The sequence below is a fragment of the Camelina sativa genome, chromosome 1 (genome assembly GCF_030686135.1).
Source record: "Camelina sativa cultivar CO46 ecotype springtype chromosome 1, ASM3068613v1".
Lineage (NCBI taxonomy): Eukaryota > Viridiplantae > Streptophyta > Magnoliopsida > Brassicales > Brassicaceae > Camelina > Camelina sativa.
Genome location: NC_141880.1, coordinates 1,608,783 through 1,629,193, shown reverse-complemented (window position 1 = coordinate 1,629,193; position 20,411 = coordinate 1,608,783). Strand labels below are relative to the sequence as shown.

Genomic DNA, 20,411 nt, shown 5'->3' with positions numbered 1-20,411 from the left:
GAAGGTTTCAAATTCAGAGAAAAAGGTGATTAATAAATTATCAAAAAGCTCGCAAGTTTACACAAAAGTCATCAAATACAGCAAAAAAAACTGAGGGAACAAAAGAGTGAACAAAGGCATTAAAAAGCTAAAGTTTAGAAGAAAAAGAGATCTCTCAATTTTAACATTTTCTCAAAAACCATTCTTAAGCTCCGATGATTTCAGTAGGTTCCTCAACAGCCATCTCTTCAGCAGGCCTATCTACCTTAACACCAACATCTTCTGCTGTGTAGTCTCCGTGAACCTATAAAACACAAGCATCCAATTAATATAAATAATTCTATGTAAATGAATCATAACATAGCAAATGCGAGTTCATCTACACTCACATCCATGAGCTTGCCAAGGTCGAATTTGGGTGCCTTGAGGATCTTGACTTTACGGATGTAAACGTTCTGAAGAGGGTAGATGCTCTGAGTTGCCTTCTCAATCTCCCTGCCAATAGCTTCGGGAATGAACTTAGCAACAAGATCCTTAAGGTCACATGAGGAAGCCTCCTTAACCATAATTTCACTCATCTTCCTGCGAATCTGAGGAATGCACAAAAAGACTCATCAATAAAAGGAAGTATCTTAGCTCAAAGATTGCAGAAATAAGATTCAGCAAAGAGACTTGACAACATTTAACATTCAATCCTTAGAGAAAGAGAGAGAGAGAACGACAGTTTTAGATAATAGCTGGATGAATACCTGACGGATTTGGCTGGATTGAGCATAGCAAGTCCTCTTGACCTGGTTAGCACGTCTCTTGGTGAAGGCGATGCAGAAAAGCCTGAGAGTGTAGCCATCGGTGGTTTTAACATCAACATGAGCCTCAATCAAAGTCTGCCACTTTTTAACCAATGACCTAAGTTTGTCAGTGGTGAAGTCCATGCCCTACAGGTGAAACAGCAAAAACTGTCAAGATCCCATCAAATAAGAGGAAATGAAACCAGAACAGCAAAATGTTGGGAAACAATGTTTGTCCTTACCCAGAACTGGCACAAAACGTTCCTGCCTTGGACATCTTCAGCTCTAAGACGGATCTTCCTGTAAGCATTATCTTCATCACCTTGAAGATCAGCTAGGGAAACCTCAAAAACTCTGTGCTTCAATCCTTCGGAGGCAATCTGGGAGGGTTTAGAACAAAAGTCGCATAACGAGGTTAGATAGATACAAGGATCATCAGTCACAAAGCCAGCACATACCATACAATACAACATAAAGCTATATAAGAAATGGTAAAATAAGCTATAACAATCAATCCAAAACACCATAAAGAATTGCCCTAGGTGATTCATATCGATTCAGTTGATTCTAAGAAGAGTCTTAACAGCCAAGTCATTCAAAGGAGATTTGAAAAGAGAGACCGAAACATTACTTTGGTACCCTGAGTTCTGGAAACAAGTGTCTTTCCAACATTTCTACTGGTGAACATTGAAGGAGCCTTAACATCATACCAATCCTTCTTGGAGAAAGGGTCAACACTGCATCATTCATTTTCACAACAAGAATGAAAACAACCCATCAATAAACAGATTCAACAGCTCAATACTTGAACATCGAGAGAGTCTATCAATACGTCCACATTGTAAAGAAGATAAAATTAAATTAAAGAATTTTAGAATACTTACAGCTTCTTCTTTCCTCCCTTCCTACCCTTGGAGATTCTCTTGTTTTTCCTACAAAGCAAGTACAGGAACACTCATAGTTAGGTGGTGCTGAGATTTACAGATCAGATAGTAGAAACGAGGAGTAATCTCAAGGGAAAATTACCCGACGGCCATGGCTGCGGAAGATAGGTCTCGACGACGAACTGAGAAGAATCAAAAAACACAGATAAAAAACCTAAAAATGCTTCTACGGCGCTTCTTCAATTTAAAGTCATCTTCTAGGGTTTGAGTTTGACACTCATATGTTTTGGGCCTTAAATTGACCCATTAATGGGCTACGCCTCACAAAGAATGGCCCAATCGGGTGTTTAATCTTTATCTTTAACTCGATCTGTGAATGAAAGAAAGCACATGCGGTGGTAAAAAAGTAAAAATCTTGAACTTACAAAGTGAAAGAAAAAAAAAACAATTCCATACATGAATTTAGGAGAGTGACGTTTCGTAATTCATGAATTTAATGATTAAAAATTATAGTTATTTTTCCCAACAGACATTTTGCATTACTGAAATCTCACGAAGTTATTTGCCAATCTTCTCTCGTTCGGATTGAATTTTGTTTAATTTATTATTGGCTATTTGATTAAACTCATTAGTAAACCTTATCAGTGATTCAGTAATAACCGAGAGCGAATATGAATAAAAATTATAAGCGGAAAAGAGAACGAGTGAACAAAGTCTTAAGCTTTAAAACCAAAACACCAAAAAATTGTCTCAACCCTTGTCGTTTAAACTAAGAGATTTTCAAGCTTCTCAAGGCAGAAGAGAGGAGGTTGAGCTTGGCCGGAGCTTTTTGCTTGTACTCTCTCTCCAATGCAGTTGCAGCTAGAGACTGAAGCTCTGGTGCAGCCATGTCCTTGTCCTCTTTGTTCCTTCCTTTTGAGACCTGTGCAATCGCTGATCCACACTGTTTTCAGAAAGATGTATCAGTCATTAGGTCACAGCAAACAAAGTGGATTAAACCGGTATGAGGAAGAAAGAAGGTCTTACCAAGCATATTCCGAGAAGGGCTCTTGTGCTTTTACCACCTGTCAAGTCTATGGTTGCTGCATAGTACTTTCTTGCTGCGATGAGGTTTTCTAGTCCACCAATTGTGTAGAGAACCTGATTTTGGGGATTGCACGCATAATGAGAATTACGTTAGTTAGACAAGTTCATACATGATCAAAGCTGTACTATAGAGTTCTGTAACAATAAAAACTTAGAAACTTTTGGATTGCAGTGCTAATAATGCTCAAAGTTCCACAAAATAGTTCGCTCTTCTATTGCTGTTACTAACTTCCAGTGTCAGATATAAGCGACGACAAATTGATTATAAGATGCATACTACATACAATGTCTTAATCAGAGCAGGTCATATATGACATTTTGAGGCTCTTTGGTGATAGCCATAAGAGTATAGACAAAGGAACAATTTGACTTCTTTTAACAAAGCAAAAAAAAAAAATGGGACTTACATCGGCATATGCTAGATGGTACAGTGGAAGAGTAGGCTGTGTTAGTATGAGCTCCTCGTAGCAGAAAGCTGCTTGTTTGTACCTGTTATAGATTATCAATTAGCTGGGTTAATTGTTGCATGGTGAATTATAAGTAAAAAAGTCTAGTACAGAGGATAGAGAAGCACACATTTGCAAGGAAACATAAATTTCTGCAAGTTCTCTCCAGGCATCATGATCAGCCATGAATCTACATAAAGAAAGACAAGCAGATACAGTTGATCAGCTGTAGTATGTTATTCCTGATATACTTATATTAGTCCAGCTAGGGGTTAGTAGTACTCACACTTCAAGATATTTGTTCAGATGTTCAATAGCTAAGGAAGGTTTGCCCTGTGCCTTGGCCATAGCCACCTTTCTTTTGTGTATTACCTAGACATCGAGTTTTACTTACAACAATTATCATTTGGACGTAGCTTGTAGGTGGTTCCATGAAAGCAAAAAAAGTTAAAAGCTTACTTGATCAAGTGGATTATCCTCCAAAAGGCTCGTATACGCTTTTTCAGCCTCCTCCCACATTCCCTTTGCTTCTAGCAACAATGCCTCCAGCTTGCCTGAAATATATTACCAAGATTGGGATATGAGCAAATGATGGAGTCCAACAAGATTGAAGACTTGCTCAGTTTGTCAAGGGTTGATATTGACTTACCAACACGTTTGCTATCCGGAAATTTCTTCTTCAGAACCTTGATGCAATTCTGCAAAAACACAAATTTAGACTTTTTTGAGAATTCTAAATTCTAAAAAAGAGGTTTAAACCTAAGAAATAGCATAACACATACAGCCTAAGATAACCGATGCAAGTTTGTCAACGAAGCCTGATCTCAAAATAGGTAATAGGATCATATAGTTCTCAAAGTACCAATGGAAAGCGTAAAGAAAATTCACCTGTGCAACATTAAGAGATTGACAGTCCATAGCTGCAATAGCTACCTGCTCATACAGGGTCCATTCTGTATAAATAAAAGAAGACACTTTGCCCTTTAGTTTTCTAAAACAAACAATTTACAAGCTGCTCTTTTATTGCGGTATCAACAATTTCTCTAAAGTTAAACACCTACTAGCCAAGTCAACAAAAACAAATTGAACCAGATTGGCAGAGATTCATCTAATGGCTTTTTCTGAAACTAAAGTCTTTGCTAAGTTTCTGAACCCGTATCAGCTACACAACATGTTTAACCTCACAAGTAAGGATGAAACAGTGAACAAACCAATCTAAGGACACCAGATTTCGAATTAAGCAGATATAAAAAAAGTAAATAAGGTAACCGTAGGAAACGGAAGCAGAACCATAAAGATCAACTAATGATTAAAATTGAATTATGAACTAATTTCGTTTAGCTGAAACTCATGATTTGCAGCAATTGGGTGTGAGCACGATTCATGAAATCAACAAACACACTCTAAACAAACTAGCAAAACCCAAGGAATTCAGAATCAAACAGACCATCTGGACCAAGAGCAGATCGCTTCCCCGAATCGTTCAAGATCGAGAGACCATGCTTGAGCACAATCTCTGATCGGCGAACCTTGAGCTTACGAACGAGTGACAGATACTCCCAAACACCTCCTCCTCCATTCTCAACTCGATTCTCGAGTTGGTTTAACTGCGTCTCCTCCGTTTTCGTCACCATCTTGCTCTGTGCCTTGTGAATTTTGTGGATCTGTAATCTGTTGTTTTTAGTGGGAAGCTCGCTCGATCAGGAAAGTCGCTTTTCTCTACAAAGACGACATTGACATGAACCGGTTCGGTTTAATAGACGTACCGATCTAATTTAGAGCATATTCGAATCCGAGTATCAGATTCATCGGTACCGGTTCTGGTTTAAACATTAACCGGCTCAAGTCAATGGAGAATGAAACGGTGCGTTTAGAAAGCATTCGATTTTCAATTGTCTTCTTTTGGTCCTTGCGGGGAACATAGGCATTGAAATTAAACAGAACTGTGTCGTCTTGTTTGCGTTTGCCGTCTCTGCTTAAACCCTACTCGAGCTTTCACTGGACAACGACAATGGCGACGACAGCTAAAAACGTTGAAGGTATGAAAACAGTAGATGAAGCTGACGTGGGCATCTCCTGTTTCATCTCCCAGCTCCCTGGCTTCCGCGGAATCCTCAAACAAAGGTCGTGATATCATTATTTGTTGTTTCTTACAGATTAACATTCTTCTTCCATATAGCTAGAGGATGAGATTAAGATTTTGTAAGCTTGTCAAATAGAGCTTAGTGATTCTATAATTTCTATGAACTGTGTGATTCTTGATTAGAAGAGTTTTAATGTTGATTAATGAATTATTTTTGATGTGGTTGGTACTTTATTTACATTACGGTTAACAAACGGATCCAAAGGAAGCTCCTTTTGTGATAAATGAAACTCTTTGGTATATGTTGGGTTTTGAATTTTGATGCATGTACTGATTGTTTCCTTTATTTTTGTGTGGGTGAAGTTCATAGATTTATTGGATACAAAAATGAATTATTTGTTTTGGATTTGTGTTTCGTAGATACGCAGACTTTATTGTTAATGAAGTGGATATCCATGGCAATGTGGTTCATTTGACATCCTTAGACTTGCCTCCTGAGATGGTTTGTCTCTTGACTCATTTCAATTCACCTGTTGTATGAATGCTATGTTTTTGTTTCGATTTTTATCTTTTAGTTTGTTTGTGCCAATTTCGTTGTTGTTTGTTGTTCAGGATGTGAAGGAGGAAGAAAAAACCAAAAGTTCTGATAGTGAACCCCAAAACTATACTTCTGCAATTGAGTCATTCAAATCGATTTCCAATGCCACTGATGCAGAGCGTTTGGAAACATTGATTAACCAAGTCACCTCAGGAAGTGAAGATGAAATCTCACCTGTTGTTCTGGATCCAAGTTCTGACAAATCCAAGAGAACGGTATTGGTTTTGATCACAGAGTTACATATCTTGTTATCAACATTATCTTTTGACTTCTTACTATATATTTTTTTTTCTTATACTACTAACCAGGCTATCCACAACTTTGTTAAAGAGCATTTCAAGTTCCTTGTGACTGACACTGTCGATGGTCCTGATTCTACTTCAAAATGCATCCGTGTGCGAGTGAATTCAGGAGCCCATAACAACAGAGGTAATAGATCAAAAAAACGGAAGGAAAGAGGCGATAAACCTTTTGATAGCAGAGGTTCAGAGCATTGGCCAGAGCATGTTGGCAAGTTTCTCAGGTAATAATTATAAATCAACTTCTATCTGACATAAAATTTACTATGTATTGGGACTAGTATATTAGTCTATCTTCCAAAATGTATAACCTGAATTGGATATCCTACTTGAGAGATGTAGCCTGGTGTCTTAAAGTTACTGATTCACTAACGAACTAGTGCATTTTATGCACCATATAGTCTCTGCAGTACCTTTATTTGATCGTTACGATTGAAACTGCAACACATGTTTCACTTGATTTATTATTGGTTTAAGTTTATAGGTTCCATCTTTACAAGGAGAACAAAGATACACAAGAGGCCTTGGGATTGATTGGAAAGATGCTAGGCGTTCAGGTGTTTCCCATCTTCTTCCGTATATAAAAGGGCTGTTTTATCTCAAGCCATTGTACTTTCCTTGCTAAGCTGTGTCGGTTTTGAATTTTACAGCCAAAGTCCTTTGGATTCTCTGGAACAAAAGATAAGCGGTCTGTTTCAACTCAGTGTGTAAGTTATTTCTACCATTTTTCTTGGTAAGATGAGTTTATTATTTACAATGCATAATAAGAGAATGTTTGGGCATCTAGGTAACTGTGTTCAAACAGCAAGCTAGTAAATTGGCTGCGCTGAACAAGAGATTGTTTGGGATCAAAGTTGGTGACTTCTGGTAAGCCAACATATTCTTGAATGTTATCATTTTGACTTTATTGTTGTGGTCATAAACTCATAATGTTAATGATGACTTTTCAGCCGTGTCAAAGAGGGCCTTCTCCTTGGACAGCTCATGGGAAACAGATTTACCATCACGTTAAGGTGAGAATGTAACTGGTCATTGTAAAAAGAAACTCTATGATCGTCGATTAACTTCCAAATTTTCTTATTCAAGAACATTTTGATTATATTTCGGTGAGAAGGGATGGAAAGATCTTCTTGTGCATGGAATATCTTTATAGTATAAATTTTCATATTTTTCAGAGGAGTGGTTGCTGATTCTGAAGAAACTATAAAAAAGTCTGCAGAGTCCTTGGGGAAAGATGGCTTTATCAACTATTTTGGCTTGCAGGTACCATTCTCCTGTCAAGTTGTAATCGACTTGCACTTTTGCATTGTAGTATCGAGTTCTGCTTCTCGAAAAAAGTCACTTAAGTCTTCTTCTTTTTTTATCAAAGTTAGTTAAATCTTATTAAAAATTAATATTTTCTTATCAATTTTGTATCTGTGTGACAGCGTTTTGGAAGTGGTTCAGTACCAACCCACCATGTTGGAGCTGCACTATTGAAAGGAGAATGGAAAGATGCCGTAGACATGATTCTTAATCCAAGAGAAACTGATATCCTTTAACATGACCTAGTCTCAGCTACAATTGCTAATCCCTCTCAAAATCATATTGTGACTCTACGAAATTAGGAACACAGCAATGCATGGTTTTCTTGACTTCAAGCTTTTTTCTACAAAGGCATGTAGTAAATGATGCCCGGGAATATTACAAAGAAACTGGCGACATTGACGGGACTTTAAGGCAACTACCTCGATACCTCGTTGCTGAAAGAGCCATAGTAAGTATCCAGCTACTCATGTATGGGTTTTTACGTTCATAGGTTTCCATGATAATCAGTTTTAATCTTGAGTGTTTTGAAACAGCTGCAGTGTCTGAAGAAATGTCCTGGTAACTACCTGCAGGCTCTGAAAGGCATTCCCAGAACTTTGAGAATGATGTAAGCGCTTGGTTCTTTATATAGCTTAAGTTCTTCCCGAACAGTTTGCCTCTTGCGACTGAGATATGACATATGCCAAGCAGTTTTTTTTATCTTACTGTATATGTGATTCTTATCATGCAGGTACGTACATAGTTACCAAAGCTACTTATGGAACAATGCAGCAAGTCTGCGCGTCAAAAAATATGGTACATCAGATTTTTTTTTCTTTACAAATCTTGGGCCGTTCTGTATGCAAATCGATGTCAGTTTACTGCTCACTCCTTGGCTTTTTTGTGGTCTGGCAGGGACTACCCAAGTTGTGTTGGGGGACTTGGTAAGTACAAAGGTAGATGCTGCAACAAAAATGGTTGATAGTTTGACATCTGAGCACAAGGAAAACAACGAAGAGACATTGGATTGTGACCAGGTAGATGATACTGCTATTGTAGATCTTCCAGCTGAAAGGAGTGACCTTGTTAAGGTTAGTTTCTATTTCGAACTTCTTCTTATTAGGCCGTTCGTAGTTGATATTTTTTGCTCTTCAGATTATGATGAGCTAATGGAACTTCGGGACTGAAATTTGATTCATGAGATTTCTGCATTGTCTTTTTCCATGTTATAGATACTTTGATGCATTTACATTCTCATTGGTATTTTGCTAGTGCTAGCATTATTCATGTATAATGCTTTCTTTTGTATCTTCAGGTTGTAAGTATTGAGGATTTGGAAGCTGGAACTTTCTCAACCAGTGACATTGTCCTCCCTCTACCTGGGTAAGTTGCTGGCAGAATTCTCCAATACAAGTAGTTTTAACATTGTACTATTGAAACCTAACTTTCTCTTTGCTTCAACAGTTCAAGAGTCATTTACCCTTCCAATGACATTGCGGAAATTTATCATGATTTGGCAAAGAAGGTTTGTTAAAACAATATTCAAGCATTCCCTGATTGTTCTCGAAGTATTGAACTCACTTATTCGCAGTGTATTCTTTCTAAAAATATCTCTCATGAATCTATAAATTTGCTTACAATTTTCAGGACGGTATCAGCCTAAGTGACAGCATTCACGGTGTAAAGTAAATTCCCTTATGCTCTTTTTCTTGTAGATCCTAATGCTGGTAACTCTGCAGCACCCCGAGCATCTACCTTATTCTACTAATAAAAGTATTGTTTCAGGGAATTCTCGATAACTAGCATGACTGGTGGATATAGACGTGTATTCCAGAAACCAATAGACTTTGAATGGTACGCAGTGTATAGTTAGAACGTTTTCCAGTTTTGATATCAGACACTCTATGAGACGAGACTAATTTTGCGGGTAATTGCTGCAGGGAGTTACTCAGTTACACTGACAGCAATAAACCATTGGCCGAGACAGATCTGGACAGGATAACCATGACAGTGGAGAAAGTTGGATCTGCTGAAGAAGTTGAAGATGAATCAATGAATTCTGATTCTAATCCTCCTGAAACCGATTTGAAAGACCAGACAGAGAGAAAAGAGGATGAAAAAGTAACTGGAAATCCAAATTCTGAGCAGACACAGATGGCGCTTAAAATGGCACTCACTCTTCCATCATCCTGTTATGCCACAATGGCAATCAGAGAACTGTTAAAGACGTCAACTTCTGTAAGTACTCAAACTGCTATATCTCGGAAATTGCTGAATTCACTTGAATTTGGTACTTTTAAGTTTACAAATTAAAGTTAAAACATATTTCTTAACATCTGAATACTGTTCTTTTGGGGGATTTAATGGCAGGTTGCATATCACAAGACACTTAACTAGTGATTAACATCCGCTCCTCGTGGCTTGCACACAATGCGTATAATAAAAGGCATTTGCTCTACAGTTTTACTGGTTATACTACTCTGTTTCAGTTGCTTTGAGGTCTTACTATTCAGGATTCTATATTGTCTGCTTTAAACATCTGTACATTCATGTATTTGTGCTGAAGTTCAGGAAATAATTTTAAGCATCAAGACGGAAGTTCTAATTTAGTAACCGGCCAAGTCTTTTCTTGAATTTCAATGTATCAGATACAAAGGGTCAGCTACTCATTTAAGAACACAGCCTAAGTAGTTAACTTTGAAACAATTTTCTTGACATCTGGTTGGAAAAACTGTTAAAAGTGGAAAATTTTCACATCACAACAGGTTAGAATTAGAAATCACCCGTTTTTCAATCTTCTAGCTTATTAGTAGTAGATTCCTTGAAGCTCTTGGACAACCAAATTGCTGTTTCTCTGGGTGAGACTTTGCCTGGACCAAAGGGCCTCAACAAGACATTGAGCTCATCGTACCTCTCATCTTGAAGCAACCTTGCACTGAATTCAAGCAATCCCTCCAATGCCTCAGCCCGTTGCTGATAAGAACTAGGATCAAATCGTTGTCTCCTTACACCTGACGAACCCCTGCTTGATGCTCCAGCAGTTGCATTCTGATCAGATGATTCACTCCTGTTTTCCAGATACGCATCTTCATACACTGCCTTCATAATCGCCCCTTCTCTGTTTTGGCCTGGTTCAAGTGTAAATTTGTCTTTTGTGATTGAGCAGTCTAGTGGTGGCTCTGGAGGTGGACTGTAGGAACCTTTAGACGATGCTTTCTTCTTCTTCCCACGCACAACCGGAACAAAAGGCTCTTCCTCATATGACGCTAGTGGAAACTCAATCTTGTCAATTCTTGGTGCATTCATTGACACGTCAGGAGAATTAATCTGGTGGAGAAAACTGGTTTTCGAAATGTACAGAGAGTCTTTGATTTCTTTTGCAGGTTTTCTTGAGTTAGGCATGGAGGCTCTGCGAATCAAAGCGGCTGGTTTTCGGTTTGTACGCTGTGATGAAACAGGAAGCTGCAACATATAGAGACCACCGTTCTTTTACTCTGATAAAACAATCAATAAAACCAGTAAAGAAAAGCATTTTGGATGGATCACTTACTTGACCACGGTCAGCCCTAGGCTGTCTCGATCTCACAGGTGAGGCTGAAGCTCTCACTGGAACACACCTAGAACTCTTAGAAACTTCTGAAGTTCTATGAACACCCGTTCCTTCACCACTTTCATCTGTAGACAAATCCACTTGCTTTGCACGGTTCAGATATGCGGGTACAGGTTTTTTTATGGACGACATAGAATCTTCCTGGTTACCCCTAAACCTGCTTGGACCAAAGCTATGGCTTTTTCCAGCAGGGCGCCTTCTCTGCTCGGGAAAACTGTTTCTCCTGGTGGATTCAGATTCTGGCCGTTGCGCAGGCACTACATTACTTGCTGGATCATTCACCTTCAAATGAATCTTCTGGATATACGGCTGAAGCAACGGTTGTCTGAGAAGCTCAGCAGCCTACACAGAAGAAGAGCAATGATGTTTACTGGTCAAGTTTGTTCAGTTTCAAGTTATGAACATATACCAAAGGACAGAATCAGATGACATACGCTTGGTCGGAGTTCTGGATTTTTCCGGAGCATACTCTTAACCAGACCTCGGCTGAAGAAAGCAGCACGCAAAATGAGTAAATTCTAATAGATCTCACATTTAGACAAATAAGATAGTAGACTTACAAGGCAGCAGAATATTGCGCCGGAAGTGGAGGAACGATTGATCTGTTTATCCTGTTTATTAGTCCTTGCATGTCCTGCAACCATTTGAAACGCCAGGAATCATTAGGAACTTCTCATGAACGAAACCCGGAGGAACATAAATCTAACTTTTAGAGCTTACAAAAGCTTTGAATGCAGGTTTCATAGCCGTCATCTCATACATACAACATCCTGAAGGAAAGAAGATAGAGGTTCAGAATATATTCTTTCATTATCTTAAGCTAAAGGTTAACAATCTCAGCCATGAATGAGAAACTTGCCAAGCGACCAAATATCAGACTTGGACCCATAGGGTATATCAGCTAGAAGCTCGGGGCACATGTAGCTTGGTGTTCCAACCACCTAGTTTTTCAAGAAGGGTAGCGATTAAACCTGAGTTCAAAGACATATGTGAAATACTGAAGGAAGCTATACTCACTGAAGACGCGAGGTCATCTGATGTTAAGACCTTAGCAAGTCCGAAATCGCCTGCAGAGATAGCCGATTTGTTACATTTTAGTCTGATTAGGAAAATGATATAATGTGACATTAATGTGTAGCAACTCACCAAGGCGTATGTCTTGATCCTTTGTCAAGAATATGTTCGAACACTGGATGGATCAAAATAAGTTAGTTCTGTATCAGTATGGAGATTTGTCAATATATTGTGTTGGTCTCCTGAGACAATCATAACCAACCTTGACATCGCGATGAAGAATGTGATTGGCATGCAAGTATTCAAGAGCCAATAAGAGCTGAACAAGCCATTTGCAGAGTTTCTGATAAAACAAGAAAAAAAAGTTTCAAGAGATTCAGAATTTTGAGTATCAAATCGTCAGAGTTTTATCAAACAAGTCTAGCACAAACCTCTTCGGAGAAGTGTACGCCGTTGGTTTTTTTTATCGCGTCCGCCCTGTAAGGAAGAAGAAACAAGAGCAGCAGAAAAGTCAGTTGGTATATCAGAGAGCCTCTTCTCTAGGCAAACAGGGGAACACTGCTGAGAAGGAATAAGCTTACATGTCTCCTCCTTTGCAATATCCTATGATAATGCACACATAGCACCCCTGATAGCACACATCCATAGACAATAGAACTGGTTATATTTTGAAATTCTTAGTTCACGAAATGAAAAGATATGTGATAAATGATACCTTTTCAACCCAAGAATCTTTATATTCCACGATAAAGGGGTTATGTATCTTTGAAATCAACTCCATCTACAAGGAGATCACAGGATATTGTTACTCTACAGAACAAAGGTCAACAGCCATAGCTCAAGAATACTGTATATTCGATTACAGCATATCTGAAAAGACTATCAACATCAAACAAAGGTCATTGTCATACAGAGATTCATCTAAATGTTTAGATAACAAGACAACCTCTTGATGAGCAGATCTTCTTGTCCTACCAGTCTGGCGAGCAAGCCGGATTTTCTTCAAAACATACCTTTAGACAGCAAAACAGATGACAAGGAAATTCAAATGCCGGAAACAATCATTACTCAGAGAATCCTGTTTAGAGGTGAAGGTACTCACAGTTTCTTCTCATTTTTATGTCTCACAAGAAGAGCTGACCCGAAGGAACCTTTTCCAATTTGCTCAAGAACCTCGTAATTCTCCATTGACAAACTCTGAGAATCACCTCCTATTGTCTTAATGTCGTCGACTCTAGAATCTGAAATCCAAACGAAGACACAAAACACATTGTATTGTTAATCTATCCTTTAACAATCATGGTACCTTTCTGGACATTATAACTAAACAATCAAATAGAATGAGCAAAAAAAAGTAGTCAATAAAACGGAAAAAAAGTTAAAACTTTATTTCTTCGATTCTTCTAAAAGTTTTGTCACTAACCAAAACCCAAAACCCACCAACCTTAAAATTCAATTAGCCACCATAAACGGATTACTATTTTCAGGAATTTTTGAAAATAAAAAGGTAATCCAGTTCGTAAAAAATCGAATCTTTCGTCTTAAAACATGCAAGATTTGAGTTTTTTTTTTACATGTACCGGTGTTGTGAAAGATGAAATCTTTTATGAGATAATCTGGGGAAAAAAAACTACAGATTTCATTAGCTCGCATTCACAGAAATGAACAGCCCATCAAAATTGAGCCAGTCGATAACCCAACATTTTTGCTAAATAAACAAGAAACCGTTACTTTGGGTTCGAAACTTAAACAAGGAAAGAGGTAAATAGAGAGAGAGAGAGAGAGAGAGAGAGAACAAACCTAAAATGGCGTCGTTGTGAGATTCAATCGGCAGATTTAAAAGATGAAAACGAAGAAGAAGAAGAAGAAGAAGTTGAGAGAGGAGGAGACAGTTTCCGCATTTCCTGAAGGAAACTACAGAACGGCACCGTTTCCGAAGAAGAAGCAACGGTAGTGAAGAAGAGGCATTGGAAGGAAACGAAGAAGAAGAAGATGAAGAAATTGGTTCGCCATTGTATGTATGTATGTATGAGAGACCTCTCTCTCTCTCAGCGGAAAACGACAGATTTTGCTCAATGGGAAATAAGACTTTGTATTTTTCCTTATATATATATATATATATATTAAAAAAAATTGAGACAACAATATACTTTATTATATATTTAATCTTATTCTAATTATTTAATATCTGATTTTTACCCTTTTGTCTGAATGATGTGACTTTACATTATTTTATAAAACTATTAAAACATAAAATCGAATTTTTTAGAAAGAAGCATAAAATGACAAATTCGTCTTGGGATAATTTATATTAATTTTTGTAGTTCGTGCACTACGAATTATTAAATACTATTTGAGCAATAACTGAATAGGTCGCGTTACCCAAAATTTTTGTTTTGAAAATCGTTTAAATCCGGCAACAATTTTTCATATAGCACCACATCCACCCAATTTTTAAATATCAATTTTTGTCATCCCAATTTATAAGTTTCAGTCTAGTACCTTCCAAATATAAAGTTCGAAACTTCTGTCCACACATTACGCTAAAATTATAGTTTATCATTGGTTTACGCGGTTTATAACACAAAACCAATTAGAAACCAAAAACCGAATACAGTAAACCGAATTGAGACCCGATTTCACAATCCGAAATATATATCCAGTGTGAAGAATCCCTAAATTAAAAAATTTAGAACCTTAGTTTTAATTTTACTCTCTTCATCGATATTTTAGATTTCTATTTTCAACAGCTAAGCTTGGATATGAGCAATTCATCTGAAGCTACGAGTGCAACATCCAATGTCCAACAGAGAAGAAGAGTTGTGGGTGTACCGAAGACGTGTTGGTGTGGAGCTAGTATCGTGGCTTTAATTTCAAAATCCGCTGCCAATCCATACCGTCGTTAATATCGGTGTGGTTATGCTGCATCACATAAGGTAATGTGTTTGATTTTTGGATTGTTTTGGACAAATTTCACTCTAATTCCCTGTGCTGTATAGCTCATTGATGATAACCACAATTTCAAGTGGGTTGACGAAGCATTGTCGGATGAGATTGAGAGATTGGCTGTCAGAACGGTTGTACTTGAACAAACGGTGTCCCAGATTACAACAGAGACTATGGATCACCAGAAGATTGTTTTTGAGAAGATGCAAATGAAGCTAGAGAAAGAGATTTTTGAGAAGGTAGAAGAAGAACTGTTGGAAACCAAATCAAGTATGAAGAAAATAATGATTGTTGTAATTGTAGGTTGTATGATCATGATTGGTTTGAGCAAACTGATAGTTTGATTGGCTTGTAGTTGTTGGGTTTGTTATGTATTGTGTTGTTGTTGTTAGTTTTATGTTGTTCTTGTTGTGTCCTCTTTGTTGTATAATGAGAAAGGAGATACCAAAATAACAAAAAACAGAGACATTGGCACAAATGGTTCAAAACCAATACATAAGCCGAATTAAACATCCTAAAAATGCATCCATGGTTCAAAACCAATACATAAGCCGAGTTACACATCCTAAAACAGAGACCATTACATTAATTATCCTAATCAGATGGGAAAACAAAAACCCGACCATCTAACACTTCCTAATCCTTCATCCTTGCTAGATCATCCTTGAGACGGTTCCACTTGAGTGCCTTGAGCAAGTTCAAATGTCTAAGACACAAGATGAAGCAAAATAAAGGTCAGTTTCACATACTATTTAACACAAGGTAGATTGAAAACTTCACTCACTAACCTGTTTAGAAGACTTCTTCTTCGAGTGAAACCTAGAATTGTGACCAGCTTCACCACACATACCACAATGCATTATCCTTTTCAACTTTTTAGGTGCTTTTTTCGAAAGAGACTCATTTGGTCCTTTTTTCCTCTTTTTGTCCTTCTTACTCTCCTTTTCTTTCTTCCTCCCAAGTTGCGGTGGTGATGGTGGTCTATGCACATTAGGGAGGTTGGTAGATGACGAATAAGCAGGTCCTCTTTGTGGAACAAGGCCTTTTGTGTAGTTCCTCCTCCACATAGGTGTCCGAAACCAAAAACACACATAGTCTTCAACCTCAAACTTCCTATCAATAATGACTCCATAAGCATGCTCACAAGGAATGCCACAGATTTATCATTTTTGACAAGTGCAAGTCCTCTCAGTCAAGTTTACCCTGATGAGAAATTCCACTAAGTGTAGCTTCGTAACCGTCGTTTGTTCTCCTTCTTATCTGACATTCAGAACCTTTTTCAAATTCTTTGGCAAGGAACTTAGACACAAATGGCGTGCATCTCCCATTGTGATCATGAGACTCGGCAGATCTCCTGGCAATCCTGACCATCGCAAGTCTCCTTATGGTCTCAAGCATTGGCACAAATGCTTTGTCCCTGGCTTTCAAAATGGAGTTGTTGAATGACTCGACTGAGTTATTCTCAACATCTTCACAGAAGTTTCCTTGCTTGTAGAACGCCCTGCACCAAGTTCTTGGTTTCGACTTTACAGCATCACGCCAGACAATCTCACTGTAGTTTTTAAGCTTGATCATGTTTGCTTCAGAATCCTTCTCATTGTAGCTCCATGCAATATCCCAGACATACGTCTTCATCTCTTTATCTTTCCCATGGTTTCTCTTCAAGTTGCCATAAATGTGTCGGACACACATTCTATGCTCAACTTTTAGTAGCTCTAACTCAACAGCTCGGATAAGTCCATGAAAAAAAAGCAAGGGGTTAATAACTGAATAAATACAACACATTACCAATGAACCCAAAATCAGAATGTTTATTACCTTTTGGCGATCAGAGACTATGATATAACCATCACCATCCATTAGTCCCAAATCAGCCTTAATCTTCCTCACAAACCACAACCAATTTACTATGTTTTCTACTTGTACACACCCCCATGTTATTGGGTAGATAGCATTGTCTGGTGATAGTACAAAGTCCCATCTACTTTTCTCATGTTGTTCCGCTTTCTCTCCCGACGAGCTTCATCATCTTCATCACTTGAACTGTCCGGATACTCATCATGAACGATCGATGGTTCGTCAATAAACTCTGTTACGGCTTTCTCAATCTTAAATGCGTCTCGCTCCCTTGGATCTTCATTGTCAGGTTCATCGTCTTGGATCGGCTCACCTTCTCCTCCTTCCTCTGGCGGAACAGACCCAGTAGCCTCGTCATGAACGACTATCGCATTCGTCTCCAGCTCATTCGAATCCATGGAAATTGAGATTTTCGTTTCTAGGGTTCTTTGATTTGGGGATTTGGGGATTTTTATGTTTTGGGGATTTTAGGATAAATGGGTATTGTTTAACGGGTTGAATCAGGTTGATTTGGGTTAATCAGGTTTAATTTTGTTGGCATGCGGTTAATGTATTTTCCGGAACAGTAAACCAATGATAAACCACGATTTTAGCATAATGTGTGGACAGAAGTTTCGAACTTTAAATTTGGGGGGATACTCGACTGAAACTTACAAATTGGGGGGACAGAGATCTACGTTTAAAAACTGGGTGGATGTGGTGCTATATGAAAGTTTCTGGGGGGATACAGATTGTTTTTCCATTCTTTTACTATATAGACTAATTTTACTCTATCTGTCTCATAAAGATTGATGTTTTTGGATATTTTTTTGTCCCACAAAAATTGATTTTTTATAAACTGTATGAAGTAATCATTAAAATATTTAAAATTTGAATTGTTATTGGTTTAAAATTAAATAATATATCTTTAGTCAAAGAAAAATATATATTTAATCTCAATAATCATTGTTTTCTTAAAATATGTAAAAACTTCTAAACATCAATTTTTGAGAGAGAGAGGGAGAGTAGCTTTTGGTTACCACAATAAGTTGGATTGTTTTGTTTGTCTTGAACTTTTTTTACATTAAATAAATTAAACTAGAATTAAAGATAAGTTATAGCATTTCTTTATGCAAAAAAAAAAAAAGTATATAAGCAACAATACGTCTTCATCGTTGAGCCTCTTTGTTTATGAGACCAAGTTTTCTTTAAATTTATAAAATAGAACTAATACACAATTTGTAATTCCTTGTTTCTTCTTGCTTGGTTTGAAGAAAAGAAAAACAGTGATTATATAGGTTAATGTATATCAACAACAACAACAAAAAAAAGGTATAATAGTTAATGCTTAAGATGATCTAAGTTAGATCCCACTCATCGACATCAAACACCGTAAGCATTGTGACTAAAACATGTATTCTTTATGGATCGTTTATGAATTTTCTAAACTGTCATACTCATGGACACATAATTTTTCGGCACTGTCCAACTCACGGTTAAGTCTTATCGATTTAAATAATTACGGAAAAAGAACAATACTTATCCATCTAATCCACTCATGTGTCATGAGTCATGTCATTTCATTGAGATTAAGTAGGTGTATATTAACAAATTACAGGCATGTAGTTTGTGTGAATAGCGTTGTCCAATATTTTTAAATACTAATTATAAGTTAATTCAGATCTTATGTATTTCATATCCTTCTTCATTTACAATGCAGAATAGTTCAACCAGATGAAATCTGAAATAGACATAACTTTCTTTCTTTTTTCGGTGTAAGTAATTAATAGACTGTGTTACTGTTGTAAGTAATAGACCATAGTCCATAGATACATCAACATTTAACATAGTGGAACCCAACAACGTATTGAAAGATTTAGGCTGAGAAAAATGATAAATAACAAATGTAATTGACTAATACATATCTTTGCATATTCATATGCACAATATAAAATCGCTAAACAAATACTATTTTTATTGTTATTTCTATCTATCTTTATTTCGTTATAATTTTGCGTCTTACTTCACACCCACTTATTATACCATCGCCTTCTCCATGAAACTATTTATTTTAGACCTTTAGTAGTTTAGGGCAAAGGCAAACCGCGTGAGCTTATTAAAAACCATAGTAACCACGTCAACGTGAAATCTATTTTGTTCTTGTTCTTTTTAAAAGGTCGGCCACCCAATTTACAGAGATGTTCAATCCTGTATATATATATATATGTAACTCAGAAATATGGAATCAAATTGCAGGGATGTTCATTGTTCGATCCAATCAATTGTAGCTATATCCTCGTCTTGTCTTTTCACCATGGAAAATATATATAGAATTATATGAATTGGACGATTTGAAAATACATACTTTTTTTTTTTTGGCAAACTTTGAAAAGACATACTTTAAGAACATATAAATAACAGTATTATAGTCGAGAGAGGACAATACAATCACTAAAAAATTTAAAAAACTATTGTTCCGGTTCAGCTGATTGATTCCAATTATTGGGATGAAATAAATGTATTTTATAATCCGGTTAAGCTGGCTAAAAATAGCTCTTCAAACAAAGTAATCTAGTCCACGTAAGATAAAGAGAGTCCATAAACTAAAAAGCCCAATATTAAAAATTTAAAACCCAAAAGCTTCGAAAAATATAAAAGTTTTGAACTCAAAATTTTTCGGATTGTCCCCAAAGTTATTTCCTTTTCCTGCTCTTGACGCGGAAGTTATAAACCCTCACGTTTCATCCTTAAACCCTAAGCCTAAGTCCAAGAAACGGAGAAGCTTTCTCTGGTTGGTAATGGCGGATCTGATGAACCCTAGCACCGGCGGGCAACAACAACAGAAGTACCGTCAGTACAATCCGTACCACGAACAAATCAATCTTCCGTACCGTCAGATCTACGAACTCCCAACTTCGCCTGAGTTTCTCTTCGAAGAAGAAGCTACAAAAAAACGCTTAACATGGGGTGAGAACCTCACGTTCTTCACCGGGTGTGGTTATGTCACCGGATCGGTTCTCGGAGCCGCCAAAGGTGCAATTGATGGGATCCGAGGCGCCGAAAGGGGCGAATCCCTAAAGATCCGAGCTAATCGTATTCTGAACTCCGGTGGACTCGTTGGAAGACGCGGCGGGAATTGCTTAGGATCTCTAGGGTTGATATTCGCAGCTATGGAGAGCGGTGTTACGCATCTGAGAGACGGAGACGACGGTTCGTTGACTACTGTGATCGCTGGTTTAGCCACTGGTGTCTTGTACAGAGCTGCCCGTGGGCCTAGATCCGCTGTGGTTGCCGGAGTTGTCGGCGGAGTAACGGCTTTTGCGGCGGTTGCTGGGAGAAGCACCGTCAAGCGATTCGTACCAATCTGATGATTTGCCTCAATCTCTCAAAGGTTAGGGTTTAAGAATTAGTTTAATGAAGAGGCTTTTTAGGCATTTATTAAGTGAGTGAATCATTGCTACTCTATTTAGGGTTTATGAATTATTATCCTCTGTATAAAAAAAAAGTTGACATTTTTATTTATTGATCTAATTGCCCAAATCCGATTCATTATTG

General features: G+C 37.5%; 4 protein-coding genes and 2 pseudogenes across 6 annotated transcripts; 2 read left to right on the top strand and 4 right to left on the bottom strand.

Moving 5' to 3' along the window:
* Window positions 1-12: 12 nt before the first annotated feature.
* LOC104704859 (small ribosomal subunit protein eS1z) lies at window positions 13-1,922 on the bottom strand. Its single transcript, XM_010420903.3, has 7 exons — window positions 1,794-1,922; window positions 1,652-1,699; window positions 1,399-1,504; window positions 1,010-1,147; window positions 729-914; window positions 369-569; window positions 13-283 (listed from the first exon to the last, which is right to left on the bottom strand). The coding sequence occupies exons 1-7, from the start codon at window positions 1,802-1,804 to the stop codon at window positions 185-187; spliced, it is 789 nt and encodes a 262-aa protein (XP_010419205.1). The 5' UTR covers window positions 1,805-1,922; the 3' UTR covers window positions 13-184.
* A 319-nt stretch (window positions 1,923-2,241) lies between these two features.
* On the bottom strand, window positions 2,242-4,910 carry LOC104704784 (uncharacterized). Its single transcript, XM_010420839.3, has 9 exons — window positions 4,631-4,910; window positions 4,072-4,136; window positions 3,833-3,881; window positions 3,643-3,737; window positions 3,470-3,555; window positions 3,314-3,373; window positions 3,145-3,226; window positions 2,678-2,791; window positions 2,242-2,594 (listed from the first exon to the last, which is right to left on the bottom strand). The coding sequence occupies exons 1-9, from the start codon at window positions 4,815-4,817 to the stop codon at window positions 2,421-2,423; spliced, it is 912 nt and encodes a 303-aa protein (XP_010419141.1). The 5' UTR covers window positions 4,818-4,910; the 3' UTR covers window positions 2,242-2,420.
* A 146-nt stretch (window positions 4,911-5,056) lies between these two features.
* LOC104703382 (uncharacterized) lies at window positions 5,057-10,057 on the top strand. 2 transcript variants are annotated; one of them, XM_010419393.3, is made up of 20 exons: window positions 5,057-5,307; window positions 5,687-5,768; window positions 5,879-6,079; window positions 6,173-6,387; window positions 6,648-6,720; window positions 6,814-6,870; window positions 6,951-7,030; window positions 7,114-7,176; window positions 7,339-7,426; window positions 7,591-7,693; window positions 7,816-7,919; window positions 8,005-8,078; window positions 8,202-8,266; window positions 8,366-8,541; window positions 8,766-8,833; window positions 8,915-8,975; window positions 9,098-9,135; window positions 9,236-9,304; window positions 9,391-9,688; window positions 9,821-10,057. In XM_010419393.3, exons 1-20 carry the CDS (start codon window positions 5,195-5,197, stop codon window positions 9,845-9,847), a joined length of 2,055 nt encoding a protein of 684 aa, XP_010417695.2. In that variant the 5' UTR covers window positions 5,057-5,194; the 3' UTR covers window positions 9,848-10,057. The 2 variants fall into 2 exon arrangements, with proteins under 2 accessions (XP_010417695.2, XP_087306347.1); XM_087450221.1 differs by having other exon boundaries at window positions 5,106-5,307; window positions 6,641-6,720; window positions 7,591-7,694; window positions 7,817-7,919.
* LOC104704707 (serine/threonine-protein kinase Nek2-like) lies at window positions 10,056-14,351 on the bottom strand. The gene is made up of 15 exons (XM_010420768.3): window positions 13,875-14,351; window positions 13,177-13,315; window positions 13,021-13,087; window positions 12,790-12,855; window positions 12,656-12,702; window positions 12,506-12,551; window positions 12,337-12,417; window positions 12,207-12,249; window positions 12,078-12,127; window positions 11,920-12,001; window positions 11,781-11,830; window positions 11,621-11,694; window positions 11,495-11,546; window positions 11,001-11,402; window positions 10,056-10,912 (listed from the first exon to the last, which is right to left on the bottom strand). The coding sequence occupies exons 2-15, from the start codon at window positions 13,260-13,262 to the stop codon at window positions 10,241-10,243; spliced, it is 1,818 nt and encodes a 605-aa protein (XP_010419070.2). The 5' UTR covers window positions 13,263-13,315; window positions 13,875-14,351; the 3' UTR covers window positions 10,056-10,240.
* Window positions 14,352-15,678: 1,327 nt separating this feature from the next.
* Window positions 15,679-17,275, bottom strand: LOC147949451 (uncharacterized; annotated as a pseudogene).
* A 2,243-nt stretch (window positions 17,276-19,518) lies between these two features.
* Window positions 19,519-20,396, top strand: LOC104704631 (mitochondrial import inner membrane translocase subunit TIM23-3 pseudogene; annotated as a pseudogene). The gene has a single exon (XR_015562035.1). The product of XR_015562035.1 is annotated as a mitochondrial import inner membrane translocase subunit TIM23-3 pseudogene (transcript).
* Window positions 20,397-20,411: the final 15 nt, after the last annotated feature.

Bases quoted from the DNA above. Each gene is read 5' to 3' on its own strand.
- LOC104704784 (XM_010420839.3), bottom strand. From the start codon at position 4,817: ATGGTGACGAAAACGGAGGAGACGCAGTTAAACCAACTCGAGAATCGA. The intron at 3,738-3,832 runs GTAAGTCAATAT...AATATATTTCAG, and splicing joins TCCGGATAGCAAACGTGTTG to GCAAGCTGGAGGCATTGTTG. The intron at 2,792-3,144 runs GTAAGTCCCATT...CCCCAAAATCAG, and splicing joins ACCATCTAGCATATGCCGAT to GTTCTCTACACAATTGGTGG.
- LOC104704859 (XM_010420903.3), bottom strand. The intron at 1,505-1,651 runs GTAAGTATTCTA...TGAATGATGCAG, and splicing joins AAGGGAGGAAAGAAGAAGCT to TGTTGACCCTTTCTCCAAGA. The intron at 284-368 runs GTGAGTGTAGAT...TGTGTTTTATAG, and splicing joins ACCTTGGCAAGCTCATGGAT to GTTCACGGAGACTACACAGC.
- LOC104704707 (XM_010420768.3), bottom strand. From the start codon at position 13,262: ATGGAGAATTACGAGGTTCTTGAGCAAATTGGAAAAGGTTCCTTCGGG. The intron at 12,703-12,789 runs GTATCATTTATC...GTGTGCTATCAG, and splicing joins AAGATTCTTGGGTTGAAAAG to GGGTGCTATGTGTGCATTAT. The intron at 11,547-11,620 runs GTAAGTCTACTA...TGCTTTCTTCAG, and splicing joins GCGCAATATTCTGCTGCCTT to CCGAGGTCTGGTTAAGAGTA.
- LOC104703382 (XM_010419393.3), top strand. From the start codon at position 5,195: ATGGCGACGACAGCTAAAAACGTTGAAGGTATGAAAACAGTAGATGAA. The intron at 7,427-7,590 runs GTACCATTCTCC...TCTGTGTGACAG, and splicing joins TCAACTATTTTGGCTTGCAG to CGTTTTGGAAGTGGTTCAGT. The intron at 7,694-7,815 runs ATATCCTTTAAC...GCTTTTTTCTAC, and splicing joins TCTTAATCCAAGAGAAACTG to AAAGGCATGTAGTAAATGAT.